Raw genomic sequence first — 13993 nt, 5'->3', positions numbered from 1 at the left:
TCCCTTGCCCGGACGCGGGTTACCGGGACCCCCCTCTGGAGCCAGGCCTGGAGGCGGGGTACGAGAGCGAGCGTCTGGTGGCCGGGCCTTCGCCCATGGGGCCCGGTCGGGCTCAGCCCGAAAGGGTTACATGGGCCCCACCTCCCGTGGGCTCACCATCTGCGGGAGGAGCCGTAGGGGTTGGGTGCAATGTGAGCTGGGCGGCAGCAAGGGGCGGGGACCCTGGCGGTCCGATCCCCGGCTGCAGAAGCTGGCTCTAGGGACGTGGAACGTCACCTCTCTGGTGGGGAAGGAGCCTGAGCTTGTGCGCGAGGTTGAGCGGTTCCGACTAGATATAGTTGGACTCACCTCGACGCATGGCTTGGGCTCTGGAACCAGTACCCTCGAGAGGGGCTGGACCTTCTTTCACTCTGGAGTTGCTCATGGTGAGAGGCGCCGAGCAGGTGTGGGCATTCTCATCAGCCCCCAGCTTGGTGCCTGCACGTTGGGGTTTACCCCAGTGGATGAAAGGGTAGTTTCCCTCCGCCTTCGGGTGGGGGGACGGGTCCTGACTGTTGTCTGTGCTTATGCACCGAACAGCAGTTCAGAGTACCCACCCTTTCTGGGGTCCTTGGAGGGAGTGCTGGAGGGTGCTCCTTCTGGGGACTCCATTGTTCTGCTGGGGGACTTCAATGCTCACGTGGGCAATGACAGTGAGACCTGGAGGGGAGTGATTGGGAGGCATGGTCCCCCCCCTCTGAACCCAAATGGTGTTTTGTTATTGGACTTCTGTGCTCGTCATGGATTGTCTATAACGAACACCATGTTCCAGCATAAGAGTGTCCATATGTACACCTGGCATCAGGATTCCCTGGGCCGCAGTTCGATGATCGACTTTGTAGTCGTATCGTCGGACCTGCGGCCACATGCCTTGGACACTTGGGTGAAGAGGGGGGCGGAGCTGTCAACTGATCACCACCTGGTGGTGAGTTGGCTCAGATGGTGGGGGAGGAAGCCGGTCAGAGCTGGCAGGCCCAAACGTGTTGTGAGGGTCTGCTGGGAACGTCTGGCTGAGTCCCCTGTCAGAGTGAGCTTCAACTCCCACCTTCAGCAGAGCTACGAACATGTCCTGAGTGAGGCAGGGGATATTGAGTCCGAATGGGCTGTGTTCCGTGCCTCTATTGCTGAGGCGGCCAGCCGGAGCTGTGGCTGTAAGGTCGTTGGTGCCTGTCGTGGCGGTAATCCCAGGACTCGTTGGTGGACACCAGCAGTGAGGGATGCCGTCAAGCTGAAGAAGGAGTCCTATCGGGCCTTCTTGGCCTGTGGGACTCTGGAGGCAGCTGATGGGTACCGACGGGCTAAGCGTCATGCGGCTTCGGCTGTTGCCGAGGCAAAAACTCGGGCATGGGAGGAGTTCGGCGAGGCCATGGAGAAAGACTTCCGGACGGCTTCGAGGAGATTCTGGTCCACCATCCGGCGGCTCAGGAGGGGGAAGCAGTGCTCCATCAATACTGTGTACAGTGGAGGTGGGGAGCTGCTGACCTCAACTCGGGACGTTGTGGGTCGGTGGAGGGAATACTTTGAAGACCTCCTCAATCCTACCAACATGTCTTCCGATGAGGAAGCAGAGCTGGGGGACTCAGGGGTGGACTCTCCTATCTCTGGGGCTGAAGTCGCTGAGGTGGTCAAAAAGCTCCTTGGCGGCAAGGCCCCGGGGGTGGATGAGATCCGCCCGGAGTTCCTTAAGGCTCTGGATGCTGTGGGGCTGTCCTGGCTGACATGCCTCTGCAGCATCGCGTGGACATCGGGGGCAGTACCGCTGGATTGGCAGACTGGGGTGGTGGTCCCCCTTTTAAGAAGGGGGACCGGAGGGTGTGTTCCAATTACAGGGGAATCACACTCCTCAGCCTCCCTGGTAAGGTCTATTCAGGGGTCCTGGAGAGGAGGGTCCGCCGGATAGTCGAATCCCGGATTGAGGAGGAGCAGTGTGGTTTTCGTCCTGGTCGTGGAGGTGTAATGGCTACAATTAACTGTGTTGCAGCAGGGAGACATCTAAAGCGTTCAAGAAAGTAACCCTTTATGAACCAAACTGAATAGCTCTGGTGACATATAAAAACGTGAAACATTTCAAGTCATAACGTAATACGCAGGCTCTGTTTATACTTTTGTCTGCGTTTGCAACAGATAAGAAATGTCTTGATCAATCTGACTGACTTGTTCTGTAATAATATTGGCCTTGAGCCCTAAAACTAAACAGGACTCAGTCTTCGAGGTCCATATATAGAATTGTTTAGTTTTCTAAAGGCATGTGGCACCCTGGACCATTTCACACACACCCACATACCATGTCACTGTTCAGGCAGGCGATGTACCATGTCATTACTCATGTCATAAGAATTCATCCTTCACATGTATAATTTCGCTTCCTAACAATAAAATGGTTTATGTAACAAGATGATACATTTCTTCGTTTTACTAAATTTATGTTATATTGTGACAATGTCTTTTTTTTTTTTTTCTTTTTCATTGGGTACAGCACTATGCTTTCCTAAAATCTGAATTTGAACCTGGGTTTAACATTTCTGTGGATAAACATGTACAATGTACAAAGCCATCAGACAGAGGGAGCCCTGACTGTACCTCAGTACAATTAAGGCAAGAATAGACAAAAGCATGCATAACATTTTGCATTCATTATCTAATGTCTTTTTTTAAGCCAAAGCATGGCTAAAAGATGAAACATTAAATCAAATGACAATAATTCCTAAGTGTGATTGAACAAAATTAAATTTTCTATTCCATATAGATGTGTTGCAAATCCCTCCATCTGACAACAACGGAACCCACGGCAGCATGAACCATGCCCTAAGGAAGCCCTACTACACACCAGTGCACCCTGCAGAGCAGAGTAGTCCGACTCGGTGCCCACTGGTCAGCCTGAAGCCTCCAAATGACCTGGGATGCTCCTGTCTCGCCTTGGTAGGAATCATTATGTAAATATATTACAGCCTTGAATCAGACTGAAACTAAAGAGGAAAAGTGAGTAAAAAGATCGGTTTATATTAAACTAAAGCTGAACTGGTGCTTACTTACACAGGAAAGTTAGATTTTTAACCTGGTTTTACTGTACAGGCACACCTCAAAATGGAAAAAAAAAACTAATGCTCAAAGCTATTTTTAAGAGGTAAACACAGTTTAAGAAACATGCTATTAGATTAAACATCAGTGTTAGGATGAAATGGAGCAATAACTGCATGTATGGCAACGTCTACATGCAAATCTCTATCCCACTGTAAACTAATGCTGAGCTTTTCCCACTGAGTAAACCACATTCCTTATGATAACGTAGATTGAAATTTGGGAGTTGTTTTGACAACACCTTCAGTTTTGGCTGTGCTTTTTTTTTGCGGTTGAGACCACACTGCATCATAAGCCAAATATAGTGTGTACTGTATGTCCAAAATGTCAGGCTGTCAGATTCAGAAGTTAGAAATTATTAGATGTTCCATATCCTTCATTTCTCTTAACCCACACATAATCCTATCTCCTTTCAAGTGAAAATAAAAAACTAAAAGTAAAGAGCCATGTTTATAATGGAATGTGGAATGAATTGAAGCCTAAATCTCTTGCTAAAAGTATTTCAATTATCCCTGTAGGAAGTTAATTTGACTAGACTTGGCAAGTCAGGATTGACCTCAAAAAGCCTTGCTGTGCTTGCCTTAAATGTGTGAGTGATTTGTTCAATGTCAGAATGCTTTTGCTTTCCTTTATTGTGATATAAGTCCCTATTTAATCACCTAAGAGTTCCTGTAAAAGCTTTTCCACTTGACTTATCCATTGACTGATTCAGTGGGATGAGTACAAAGATGAGTCATGACAAGTGTTTTTATTCCCTGAAACAGAAACAGACCAGAAAAGCACTCAAAGATGATGTTTATCAAGGTTCTAGAAATGACAATACCCTTTTAAAACAAAAATCCGTATGAGACAGACTTCCATCTCATTATTGGGTCTGACATTAAGCAGACCACACAGAAAAGGACAAAAACGCCAGCTACAAAGAGGCTGGTACAAGTTCTATTCTATTCTATTCTAGTTTATCCAAAGCTACTTACATATGAGTAAAAAAAAACACAAGCATGAAAACAAACAGTACAGGACATCGTTAAAGCTGCTAGTGGACTGTCCAGTAGGACGAAGGTCCTCCCATGAAGAGCTATGGGTTTTTGTTTTGTTTTCACCCTTCCCACCCCATAATGTCACCAAAGTAAAAGTATGAGAATTAATACCATAATGTTTGTTGCAAAGAAATGGGCTAAGTTCTCCAAATTTCCAACAAATATAGCTATACTAAGTGTTGAAGTGCTCCTTGAAGAGCTGTTAAAAGTTGTTAAAATGCAATACAGGCGGTCCACGGTTTATGACCGAGTTCCGTTCCTACACCGCGGCGTTACCCGTAAATCTGTACAAGTTGGAATTTTACCCTGAAATATACCCTAAGTGCCCCCTAATCAACAAATAACTATCTAAATACAATTACGTCGTATTTATGGGAAAACAGTTCAGACAATTGAAATAAACATTTCAATTAAAATAAAATAAATATACATGCACTAAGGCGTTGTCTCAGCCTCCGCATCGCATGTCCTATGAACTTATATCTTGTAACTTCAAAATTTGCTCTATTTTTTTCTATCTACATTTATTTAATGAACTTCATAAAGTTGAAACAACGTAAATCGAGAATCGCGTAACCCAAGGACCGCTCTATATGTTGACAATCTGATGAAAACAAATGCCAGGGTCGTCTTTGAGTTGGTTGTGATTTCAGATTCTCAGCTCTCGAGCACAAGATGGATTATAGTGTTTTTGTTTCATAATACATCCTGTTAAAACCTAAACAACTTCCATCTCTTTCTATAGCCCGGAAATGCCATCAACAGTCGTTTGAACCTGACTGCAGAGGAAAGTGAGTTTTCTCGCACATTCCTTTTTTAATTTTGAAAACATGCAGTCAAAGGTAAACATACTTTTTTACTATTGAACAAACAAATTGGTCATAGCAAAGTTATAATAAAGCTCAAGTAAGAAAGTTAAACTTGCTTTGTCCCCTTCAGGTGAGTATTCAAGTAGACAAGTCTCAATATCTTGTCATGTGCCCTTGAGCATCAATTACAGCTTGACAACAACGTCTCATGCTGTTCACAAGGCAACTTATTGCCTGCTGAGGCATGGCATCCCACTCTTCTTGAAGGGCAGCCCTCAGGTCATTGAGGTTCTGGGGTGCAGGGTCTCGAGCCTCTACACGATGGCTCAGCTGATCCCACAGGTTTTCAATGGGATTCAGGTCTGGAGAGAGTGCAGGCCATTCCATTTGAGGTACACCAGTCTCCAACAGCCGTTCCCTGATGATGCAGCCTCGATGAGCAGGAGCATTGTCGTCCATGAAGATGAAATTAGGCCTGTGGTGTTCATGTAGGGGCACAATCACTGGATTAATGATGTTATTCAGGTAGTATGGGCTTGTCACTGTACCATTCACAAAGTGTAGGGCAGTTCTGTACCAAGTGGACACCCCTGCCCACACTGTAACACCACCACCACCAAAAGCTCGCCTGGTGACAACAGTGGCTGATGCATAGCGCTCTCCCTGACGTCTCCAACATCGTTGCCGGCCATCATTTCTGCTCAGTGTGAATCGACTTTCATCAGAGAACAGCACTGAGGCCCACTGGTTCCTCGTCCAGCGTAAATGCTCCCTGGCCCATGCAAGACGATGATGCCTGTGCCTGGTGGTGTGGTCAGGTACCCGTGCAGGTCGTCTAGCACGCAGACCACGCTGATGGAAACGGTTTCCAATGGTCTGACGTGACACTTGGGTGCCTCTCAACTCTCTTAAACGTGCCTGGAGTTGAGTGGCATTAATCATCCGGTTTCTCAGGGCAGTGTTCACAATGTAGCGGTCATCAGCACGGGATGTGGCCAAAGGACGTCCACTTCTAGGCCTTTCTGTGACTCTTCCAGTCTCTCCATATCTCTGTTGCAACCTGCTGATGACACTCTGTGACACTCCAAGCTCAGTGGCCACTTCTGTCTGAGAACGTCCTGTTTGAAGCATCGCAATGGCAAGGGACTGTTGTTCCATTGTTAGGTGTCGTCTTGGTCTCATGATGTCAAAATGTGAACAGCATGATGAGGACAACTGTTTAAACACCAGCTCTAATTGAACCAGGACATTTATTGGTCAATTCAAGGATCACACACCTGCCGTGATTTTTGCCGTTAAGCTCCTTGTTAGAGAACAGCAACTTGTGCAAAATTTATTGAAACATTTAACAGTTGGACATGTGCATTTAAAAGCTTATAGAAGATCACATTAAGTTCACCTGTACAGGTTTGAATGCATTTTAGGCTTGTTGTGAATATCCCCAACTTTTTGTGAATAGTGTATATGTGTGTGTGTGTGTGTGTGTGTGTGTGTGTGTGTGTGTGTGACTATGTGAATATATTTATTAGCACAAATATCTGTCTGTCTGTCTGTCTGTCTGTCTGGCCATAGAGCGCAACTAAATAAAAGCCGCATTGAGCACAGCAGCCACATCGATTGCCTCTTGAAGGCTGTTTTGATCATATCATATGTTTCTCATGATAAAGATGTGTGCATGAAGCACAAAATGACTCCCTAATTCCGTAAAAATATATAAATTAGCTGCATCACTGTTTCAGCCACATGATTCAAATCAAGGCAAAAATCAGCGGAAATAATAGAACACATTGATTTATTCAAATGCTAAAGAAAACAATGTCTTACTTCTTGAGCCTCTGGCATTTGGCAGCCCAGATTGAGATCTCTGCCTTGAGGCCCTCCACTCCGTGTCATCACCTAAACTGCCACTGTCATCACGACGACGAGTAGGTGCGCTTCGTCTTGTCCCACACCTGACACTCGTCTTTTCCTCGCTCCTCTTTTCCTGTCACGTCCCCTAAAAGTCACTTCGGTCTGGCTGTGATCGTCGTATCTTCCATGTCCGTGTACCCGTTGTGTCGTTTCTCACTTCCCCGACTTCTTTCTCGTTTTGGCGTCCAATTTCTCCCTCATCACGGCATCCGATCTCTCTCTCATCTTCATCTTCACTGTCACTGTCAGTCTCCTCTGACAAATCAAAGATTGAGTTGTCGGAGTCCATAATCATTTTGAGGGCCTCTGTAGCGGAGTACGTTTTCTGTGGAGCCGGCATTGTCAATCATAAATGTGATAGTGTTGTTTACTGTGTTGCTATATGATACCAGTTATTTGTGTTTATTTACTAAATCAGCCGCAGGCCCGCCCACATTTTAAGCGCGAAAACACGGATTGCCGGAAGATGTCGTCATCGGCGGGGAAGCGTTGTAACGTGAATGACGGAATATCCCGTCAATGGCAGAGAAAGAGTTAAGAGTCAGTTCAGCGTCTTGATGCCTTGGAAGCCTGTGATAGATGCAGTAATCTGCAAGGCAGTAGTGGTGGGTATAGCAATCCCAAACAACAATATCAAGAATGAATAGAAGCTTGTCAAATGCCAAGGGCTGAAGGAGGAATTTTAAAAGATGGAGTTTGAGGACTATGAAGCTCACAGGCCTCTGACTAGGAGCACAACTTAAAAAGGGCAACTCTTCAAAATTCTGAATGATTTTTTGAACAAATTCATCAGCTTTTTTGGTGTCTTCGCAAGTAGCCAAGTAACCGCAAGTAACTCAAGCAGCAGCATTATTTCAAGAATGAAAGTGCGCTCAAGTCCTACAAAGGCAATAAATCAGAGCTGACTGGTCACTACATCTGTAATACTCTATTTGTGAGTGTTGCTGTTTCACACTTGTTTTTCAGCATCTGCGGCAGAGAGAAAGCACATGCTGCTTGGCCGTCCGCAGATGCTGCAGCCCGACCAGAGTTATTGTATCCTCCACCAGGAAGGATTTGTCAGCTCATACAGCCAGAAAATGCTGATGCCTTTGTGGAGCTCTTTCACCATCGACAAGCCAGTGAGTACTGTTTTTATTCTGCATTAAATTTTCTTCTGAACTGGGATGACTGAAATGACTCAAAGTTGCCTGCACATTTCAACCTTGCAATGGACGAATAATTTCATTAAATATAATGAAAAGGGACCTGAAAAAGATGGATGATGTTGAGAACCGCAAAAAAAAAAAAAAAACGATTAAACGATCGTATTATAAAAGGGTTTTACAGTTGTTCATTACTGCTACCAACCAAGTGAACTCAGAACTCAATACTGTCTAATAGTGGATGAACTGACATGGCAACATGGACACATTAAAAGTATGAGGGCAGTGACGTATGATGATGTTTGAAACAGACGTCCACATTTATGTATGTAAAGGAAGCATGAAAGGGTCTTTAGAGATTGGGATTTCTATCTTCCCAGTCCCTCAGATTTGTGATTTTTCTTTGCCATTTAAAAAAAAAAAAAAACCTCACAGGAGAGTGAAAATTAAAATCAGCTCCACAATTCAGTAAAACATGATGGGGAAAACGGCAAAAGTTCAGTAATGTGTCTTTAAAGGCAAGTCTTAAAAACATGATGTGTTCTTTGATAAAGCATAAGTTTGCTTGTTTTCCTGTACATTGTGCTACTAATGCAAGAATTTTTTTTAAAGAATTTTTGTTCTTTTTCATTACCATTCATATAACTTGACCAGTCATTTTTCCATTCGTCGTTGAGTGGTTTTTAGCCATCATTTCTCTGCAAGAAATACTGTCCAACAAAAGTAAACCACAGTCAAGACATTGTGTAGTCACTTGATTAGTCAGTAGATGTAGATGACCGTTTTTGTGATGCAATGTTTAACCAACATTTTGGGAAAAACCTACAACAAAACTTGTTTTGAATATGGTTTTAAACAATTACTCACTTTTGTTGCAGTCTGATCTAAACCCACTGCTGCCAGTAATACCAGACTGTTTGAGGGCTGATGTGAGGCTTTCAGCATCTCAAAGCCCGACATGTGATGATTATAAAACTGCTGGGAACCTAACTTACGCTTTCCTGTATCCACCCAGTAAGTATACCTTACCTGTTGAAGTTCACAATGAATTATGTCAGTGGATTTAGAGTCACAAAAGCAGGTATACAGTTACAAAGATGCTTTTTAATAATTTGTGCTTCATCAGAATCACAACATTCTGGGTTTTTTTTTTTTCTTTTTTCGTCTTTGTTCAATGTCAAGCAGCACACAGAGACTCTTTCATCCTTCTTTGGGAAGGAGTTGGGGTGGTGTCAAGAGACAAACACTTGGCCATTAAAAATAACCACTTGACTGAGCTTGATCGTACAAAGACCTGACTGTGCTCTGAACCACTTAAACCAGTAACTTTATTTTCCACTGAAACTTTCGCTTCTTTTAAGCCTCTAAAGCAAATGGAAACACAAAACTAACAAAACTGAAAGCCTACTTTTTTTGGCTTCTCCTGATCTGAAGCCAGAATGGAAACTGACTGGATCTTGCTTTAAACCAAACTTTAGAAGGTGTTTTCTATCTGATTGTGTCACCTTCTTGTTTGGACTTTATTTCCCTGGAAATCATTGAAAAAAAAAATGTCACAGTGACGATACATGCACTGTGAGCCATTTATGGGAAAACAGAGAATTATAACTTCTCAGAAGGTATTGAACTTGTTTTTCACTAAGCTACTTAAAGACTCACTTAATGCTGTTGGACTTCCTGGTTAAACTGCACAAGAGTGACACTTCATTAAATGTTTGTAATTATTGCAAAGAGTTTAACTTTTTCTGGATTTGGCAAGAGTCTCCTTAACAAGTAAATATTCTTTCTTTTCAACAGATCTGAATTTAACAGTGGATCAGCAATATGATGCTTTACTCATGAGTAATGTGGTGCCAATGTACCCAGAGTTTAAAAGTAAGTTCAGGTTTATTACAACTACAAAAGCAGCCATTAGCATCACCTCACTGTGTTTGTTAGCATTCTTATTAGTTGAAACAATATATTTCATCTCTCATATTCTATTCTTCCTTTTCTTTTGACATTTCCCAGAAATCTGGGATTATTTACACAACATTTTACTGAAGAAATATGCCTCTGTGCACAATGGGATTAATGTTGTCGCCGGTCCTGTCTTTGATTACAACTATGATGGGCGATATGACACTCCAGAGCAGATAAAAGAGTAAGTTTCATTCTCCAGTGGGATTATGTTATTGTAAACATGTTTTATTGCCAGACAAAAGATTGAGTTTTACACCCATTTTCTGTTTCAATTTGCCAAATCAGTATAAATACACATTATTTTTCTGTCTTTGTGGCAGGTTTCTCTGCCTTTCCAGTTCCACCTTGTCTTATCTTATGTTTATCAGTTCATCTGGAGTCTGCATGACTTTTATTTTACTACAGCTAAAGTTCATCAGGAAGAATTTCTGGAAAATATGTCAGTATTATCTGAAAGCTTCTCCAGTTCTGATGAACATATTGGGACATTTCACTTTAGTAGCTGGTGAAACCTCCGATGTTCAAGAGCGTATGACTGTCGTTGAGTCGCACTCACCTAAGGTCTTGTTAGCAGTGTTTCTCAATTCCGTTCTTCAGGACCCCCTGCCTTGCATGTTTTTTAGGCAACCTTAACACACCTGAAAGAAATAAAAAGCTTGTTAACAGGCTGCAAAGAATATGAAGTTCAATAATCTGACACGGGCGCTCTGGAGCAGGAAGATGACCAAAATCTCAGGGCAGGGAGTCCTGAGGAACGGAAATGAGAAACGTTATGTAACCATACTGGAAATGCCCACACATATATCCCTACTGGAAATAAGCAGGGAGTCATTACAAGCTTTCAGTCCAGGACAGACAACATCCACCAACGCAGGTTTAAGAAAACACAGTTGAGGAAAACTGAAACAAAACTCTACAACCCCACTTGCACATGGAAAAAGGATGAGAAGAAGAAGGAAAGTGAAGTCTCTGTCCCCGCTTGTGTGGCAGAAACATCTGAGAAATGCCAAATACCAGTGAGTTTCAATCCCAGCCAAACCCTCAGACAGAAACTGGCTCATCATAAGGACCCGATTCCACAGTGGTGTATACAGTTCAGTGTAGTGAGGAATGCAACAAGCTGCTCTACATTAGGAAAATCAAACAACCACTTCACAGCAGACCCAACACATAAGAGCTGACTTATTAGACTGGATCTTGGATCTCTTGCTTCATTTTAATGATAAAAGAGTGAATCTGACCTTTTTAAATAACATTTTAAACTCTTCGCTAGAGGCAACAATGCATCGAGAATTACTAAAGGAGAAGAAGAAACCCATAATGGAAAAGTAAACTACTAAATTCTATTGGTTCGTGGAGGACAGCTTCTGTTTATACCACATACCCAAATATCTGCATCTGATCCTTGTGGTTGATTTATATTTCTGAGTTCTTCAACATCCAGCTGCATTTCTTCCATCCAGAGCTGTATTTCCTCCACACACATTATTTTGCTTGTGCACTGAACCACAAAGCACTTTCCTTTTTTTTCTATTTCCTTTATTTGGTCCACTTGAAGCATACTGAGACATTTGTGTCAGATGTTTCCTGTAGGCAGACAGATAAATATTGAAAGCAAAGCAATATCTTTTGGATAAAATCAGCCCAGTTGGAATTTTTCATCTGTGCCAGACCTGGTATTTTTTCCAAATGACATCAGCTACATATGAATGCAAAATACCAGTGAAGTGTGTTACGCAGGTATGCTGACTTTGTTTTCAGAATACTTCACTTTTGGGATAATCTGGAAAGCCAGTGACCTCTATCCTGTGTTAGTCAGCCTGAAACTAGATGAGTGGATGATGATGATAAACGCACAGGTGATTATAAACTGGGTGTTTCTGTGTGACTCCAGATTCGTACCCAACACGAACATCTCCGTTCCCACACATTACTTTGTGGTGCTCACAAGCTGCAGGGAGTCATCTGAAACAGTTGGTGCTTGCAAGGGTGAGCTCCAGACCGTGTCGTTCCTCCTGCCTCATAGAGCAGACACCTCAGAGAATTGCCAAGTAAGTCACCGGATCCACATTCTGAAGGTCTATTCATCAGTGTTTATATTTTAACTTCGGTCTTTAAAGTTTCCTCCCATGCAATGAGAAGGGAGCTGAAAGAGGCTCAGAGTGAAACTCCCTCCCTGTGGATCCCCTTTTCCTTTCGGGTGGCTCTGAACAAAGCAGCACTTTCTCCTCTTACTGCATGCTTTGATGCTCCAAACACCTGGAGGGAAAGAATCTGAACAAAAACCTTACCAAGAAAATCCCCAAAAAACCAAGGAAGTTATTTATTACCTGAGAATGAGACTTTTTTTTATCCATGATGCATCATGTCAGTGAGTAAGACTAAAACAGGCATATTCAGTTGGTTCTTAATTCAGGTTTCTTAGAAAAAAGACATTGGATAAAAATAGATTGTTTTACAGCCTAACAAATGGCATGTTTAACTGTCATTTTGATGCATTTCTTTGCATAAATAATACCTCTGATAAAAAAAAAAAAACACGATTTAATCAAACAAAAATGAGACAGGATAGAAAAGCAAAGGAAACCAAGGAAAGGATATGTAAATATGTCAAAACTGTTTGACTTTCTATACTTTTTAAGAACACCTTGATTAGGATAAATATCTGGAAGATAGTAAGGGATGAATGAAACTGTCTTGCACACAGACAAGGTGTAGAAAATGGATTGGTCTGTTGCATTAATGTACTTTGTTGTTGTTGTTAGTTTTCATCTATCCAATCAGATATTTTTGCTAGATGGTGAACTTGGATGTTCAGACCTTGCAATTATGAATAATATCCACTTAAGGCTTAAAAGTAACTGGGTTTATAGTGTTCATTATTCCTAAAATACTCACAACAGGCACACTAAGCTTGTATCACACTGTTCTAGTCTTAAATCTTTTATAGGGCTATAACAAAGGGCACATGGGGTCAAATGGTTTGCTGTTATCAGCTGCACTTTTAGTTTTACTGCTGTTTGAGATTTAAACTAAAATCCCACCTTTAAATTGATCATTAAAATGTATGTGGTTAAGGATTGGAAAACATAACATCTTAAATTAATATGCTTTTGCAACTAATTGCCCAATCCAAAGATCCACACATGCTGCATTAAAGACACCCCTTTTACTGTGAAATTTGTTTTGTATCAAAAATAAATGCCTGTAATGTATATACACTAGATGGCACTATAAAGATTTCATCCTTCTTTTAAAAACTATGCTATGGTTACCATCTGAAGCATAAACAATGAAATGGTTCACATGCTAAAGGTACCAAAAAGCTCTGACTGGTTCTAAGACGACAGAAGTCCAAGACTTTTTGTTTCCTTTTGACAGAGCACAGCAGATGTATCTCAGTGGGTGGAAGATCACATGTGGTTTCACCAGGCACGTGTCAGAGATGTTGAGTGGATAACAGGACTGGACTTTTACCAAGGTAGCGGTCGACCACTGGCAGAGCTGCTGATGGTAAAGACTCGTCCCACAGCTGCTATTCAGAGAAAACAATAAGATATTGATTTATAAAAGTAGAAACACAAGCATAATCCTGCATGTCTGTGTTTAATCCTGTTGTCAGTATTGGAAGGAATCTCTCCTTTTTCGTTCCAGTGACATAACATATTTATTTACCTCATAGATTTGAATTTTTATTTAATTTCATTGTACTACTTTAATATTGCTTTCAAAGTCTTTTTTATTCTATGAAGTAATAAAGCCCAGATGTGCATATTTCCAAGCTGATATTCCCACCTAAACAAATATTGCAATTTAAGGTAATGATCACAAAAACTTGTTTTTTTTTTCTCATATTGATTTTTCTGGACTTTTAATAATTGACTTTTTTCTTAATTTTATTGTAATATAATTTTGAATACAAGTATTCAGTGAAAAAATACTTTCACCATGTACAGCATTAAGGATTAGAAACATCTACATTTGATGCATCTTTATTACATGAGATACA

At 42.1% G+C, this 13993-nt stretch overlaps 1 protein-coding gene across 1 annotated transcript in view; it reads left to right on the top strand.

Moving 5' to 3' along the window:
• Positions 1–13539, top strand: part of LOC306769827 (ectonucleotide pyrophosphatase/phosphodiesterase family member 3) — a gene marked incomplete at both ends in the record, with an annotated part of 41243 nt that extends 27704 nt beyond the window's left edge. Inside the window, 8 exons of the mRNA XM_079258560.1 lie at positions 2786–2958; positions 4903–4948; positions 7844–7998; positions 8901–9036; positions 9820–9897; positions 10033–10165; positions 11879–12035; positions 13366–13539. Coding sequence (XP_079114686.1) covers positions 2786–2958; positions 4903–4948; positions 7844–7998; positions 8901–9036; positions 9820–9897; positions 10033–10165; positions 11879–12035; positions 13366–13539 — 1052 coding nt within the window. The remainder of the gene's footprint in view (positions 1–2785; positions 2959–4902; positions 4949–7843; positions 7999–8900; positions 9037–9819; positions 9898–10032; positions 10166–11878; positions 12036–13365) is intronic.
• Positions 13540–13993: the final 454 nt, after the last annotated feature.

This window comes from Telmatherina bonti (genome assembly GCF_933228915.1).
Source record: "Telmatherina bonti genome assembly, chromosome: 19".
NCBI lineage: Eukaryota > Metazoa > Chordata > Actinopteri > Atheriniformes > Telmatherinidae > Telmatherina > Telmatherina bonti.
Note: the sequence above shows the minus strand (reverse complement) of the source record. Positions and strands in the feature narration are given on the sequence as shown.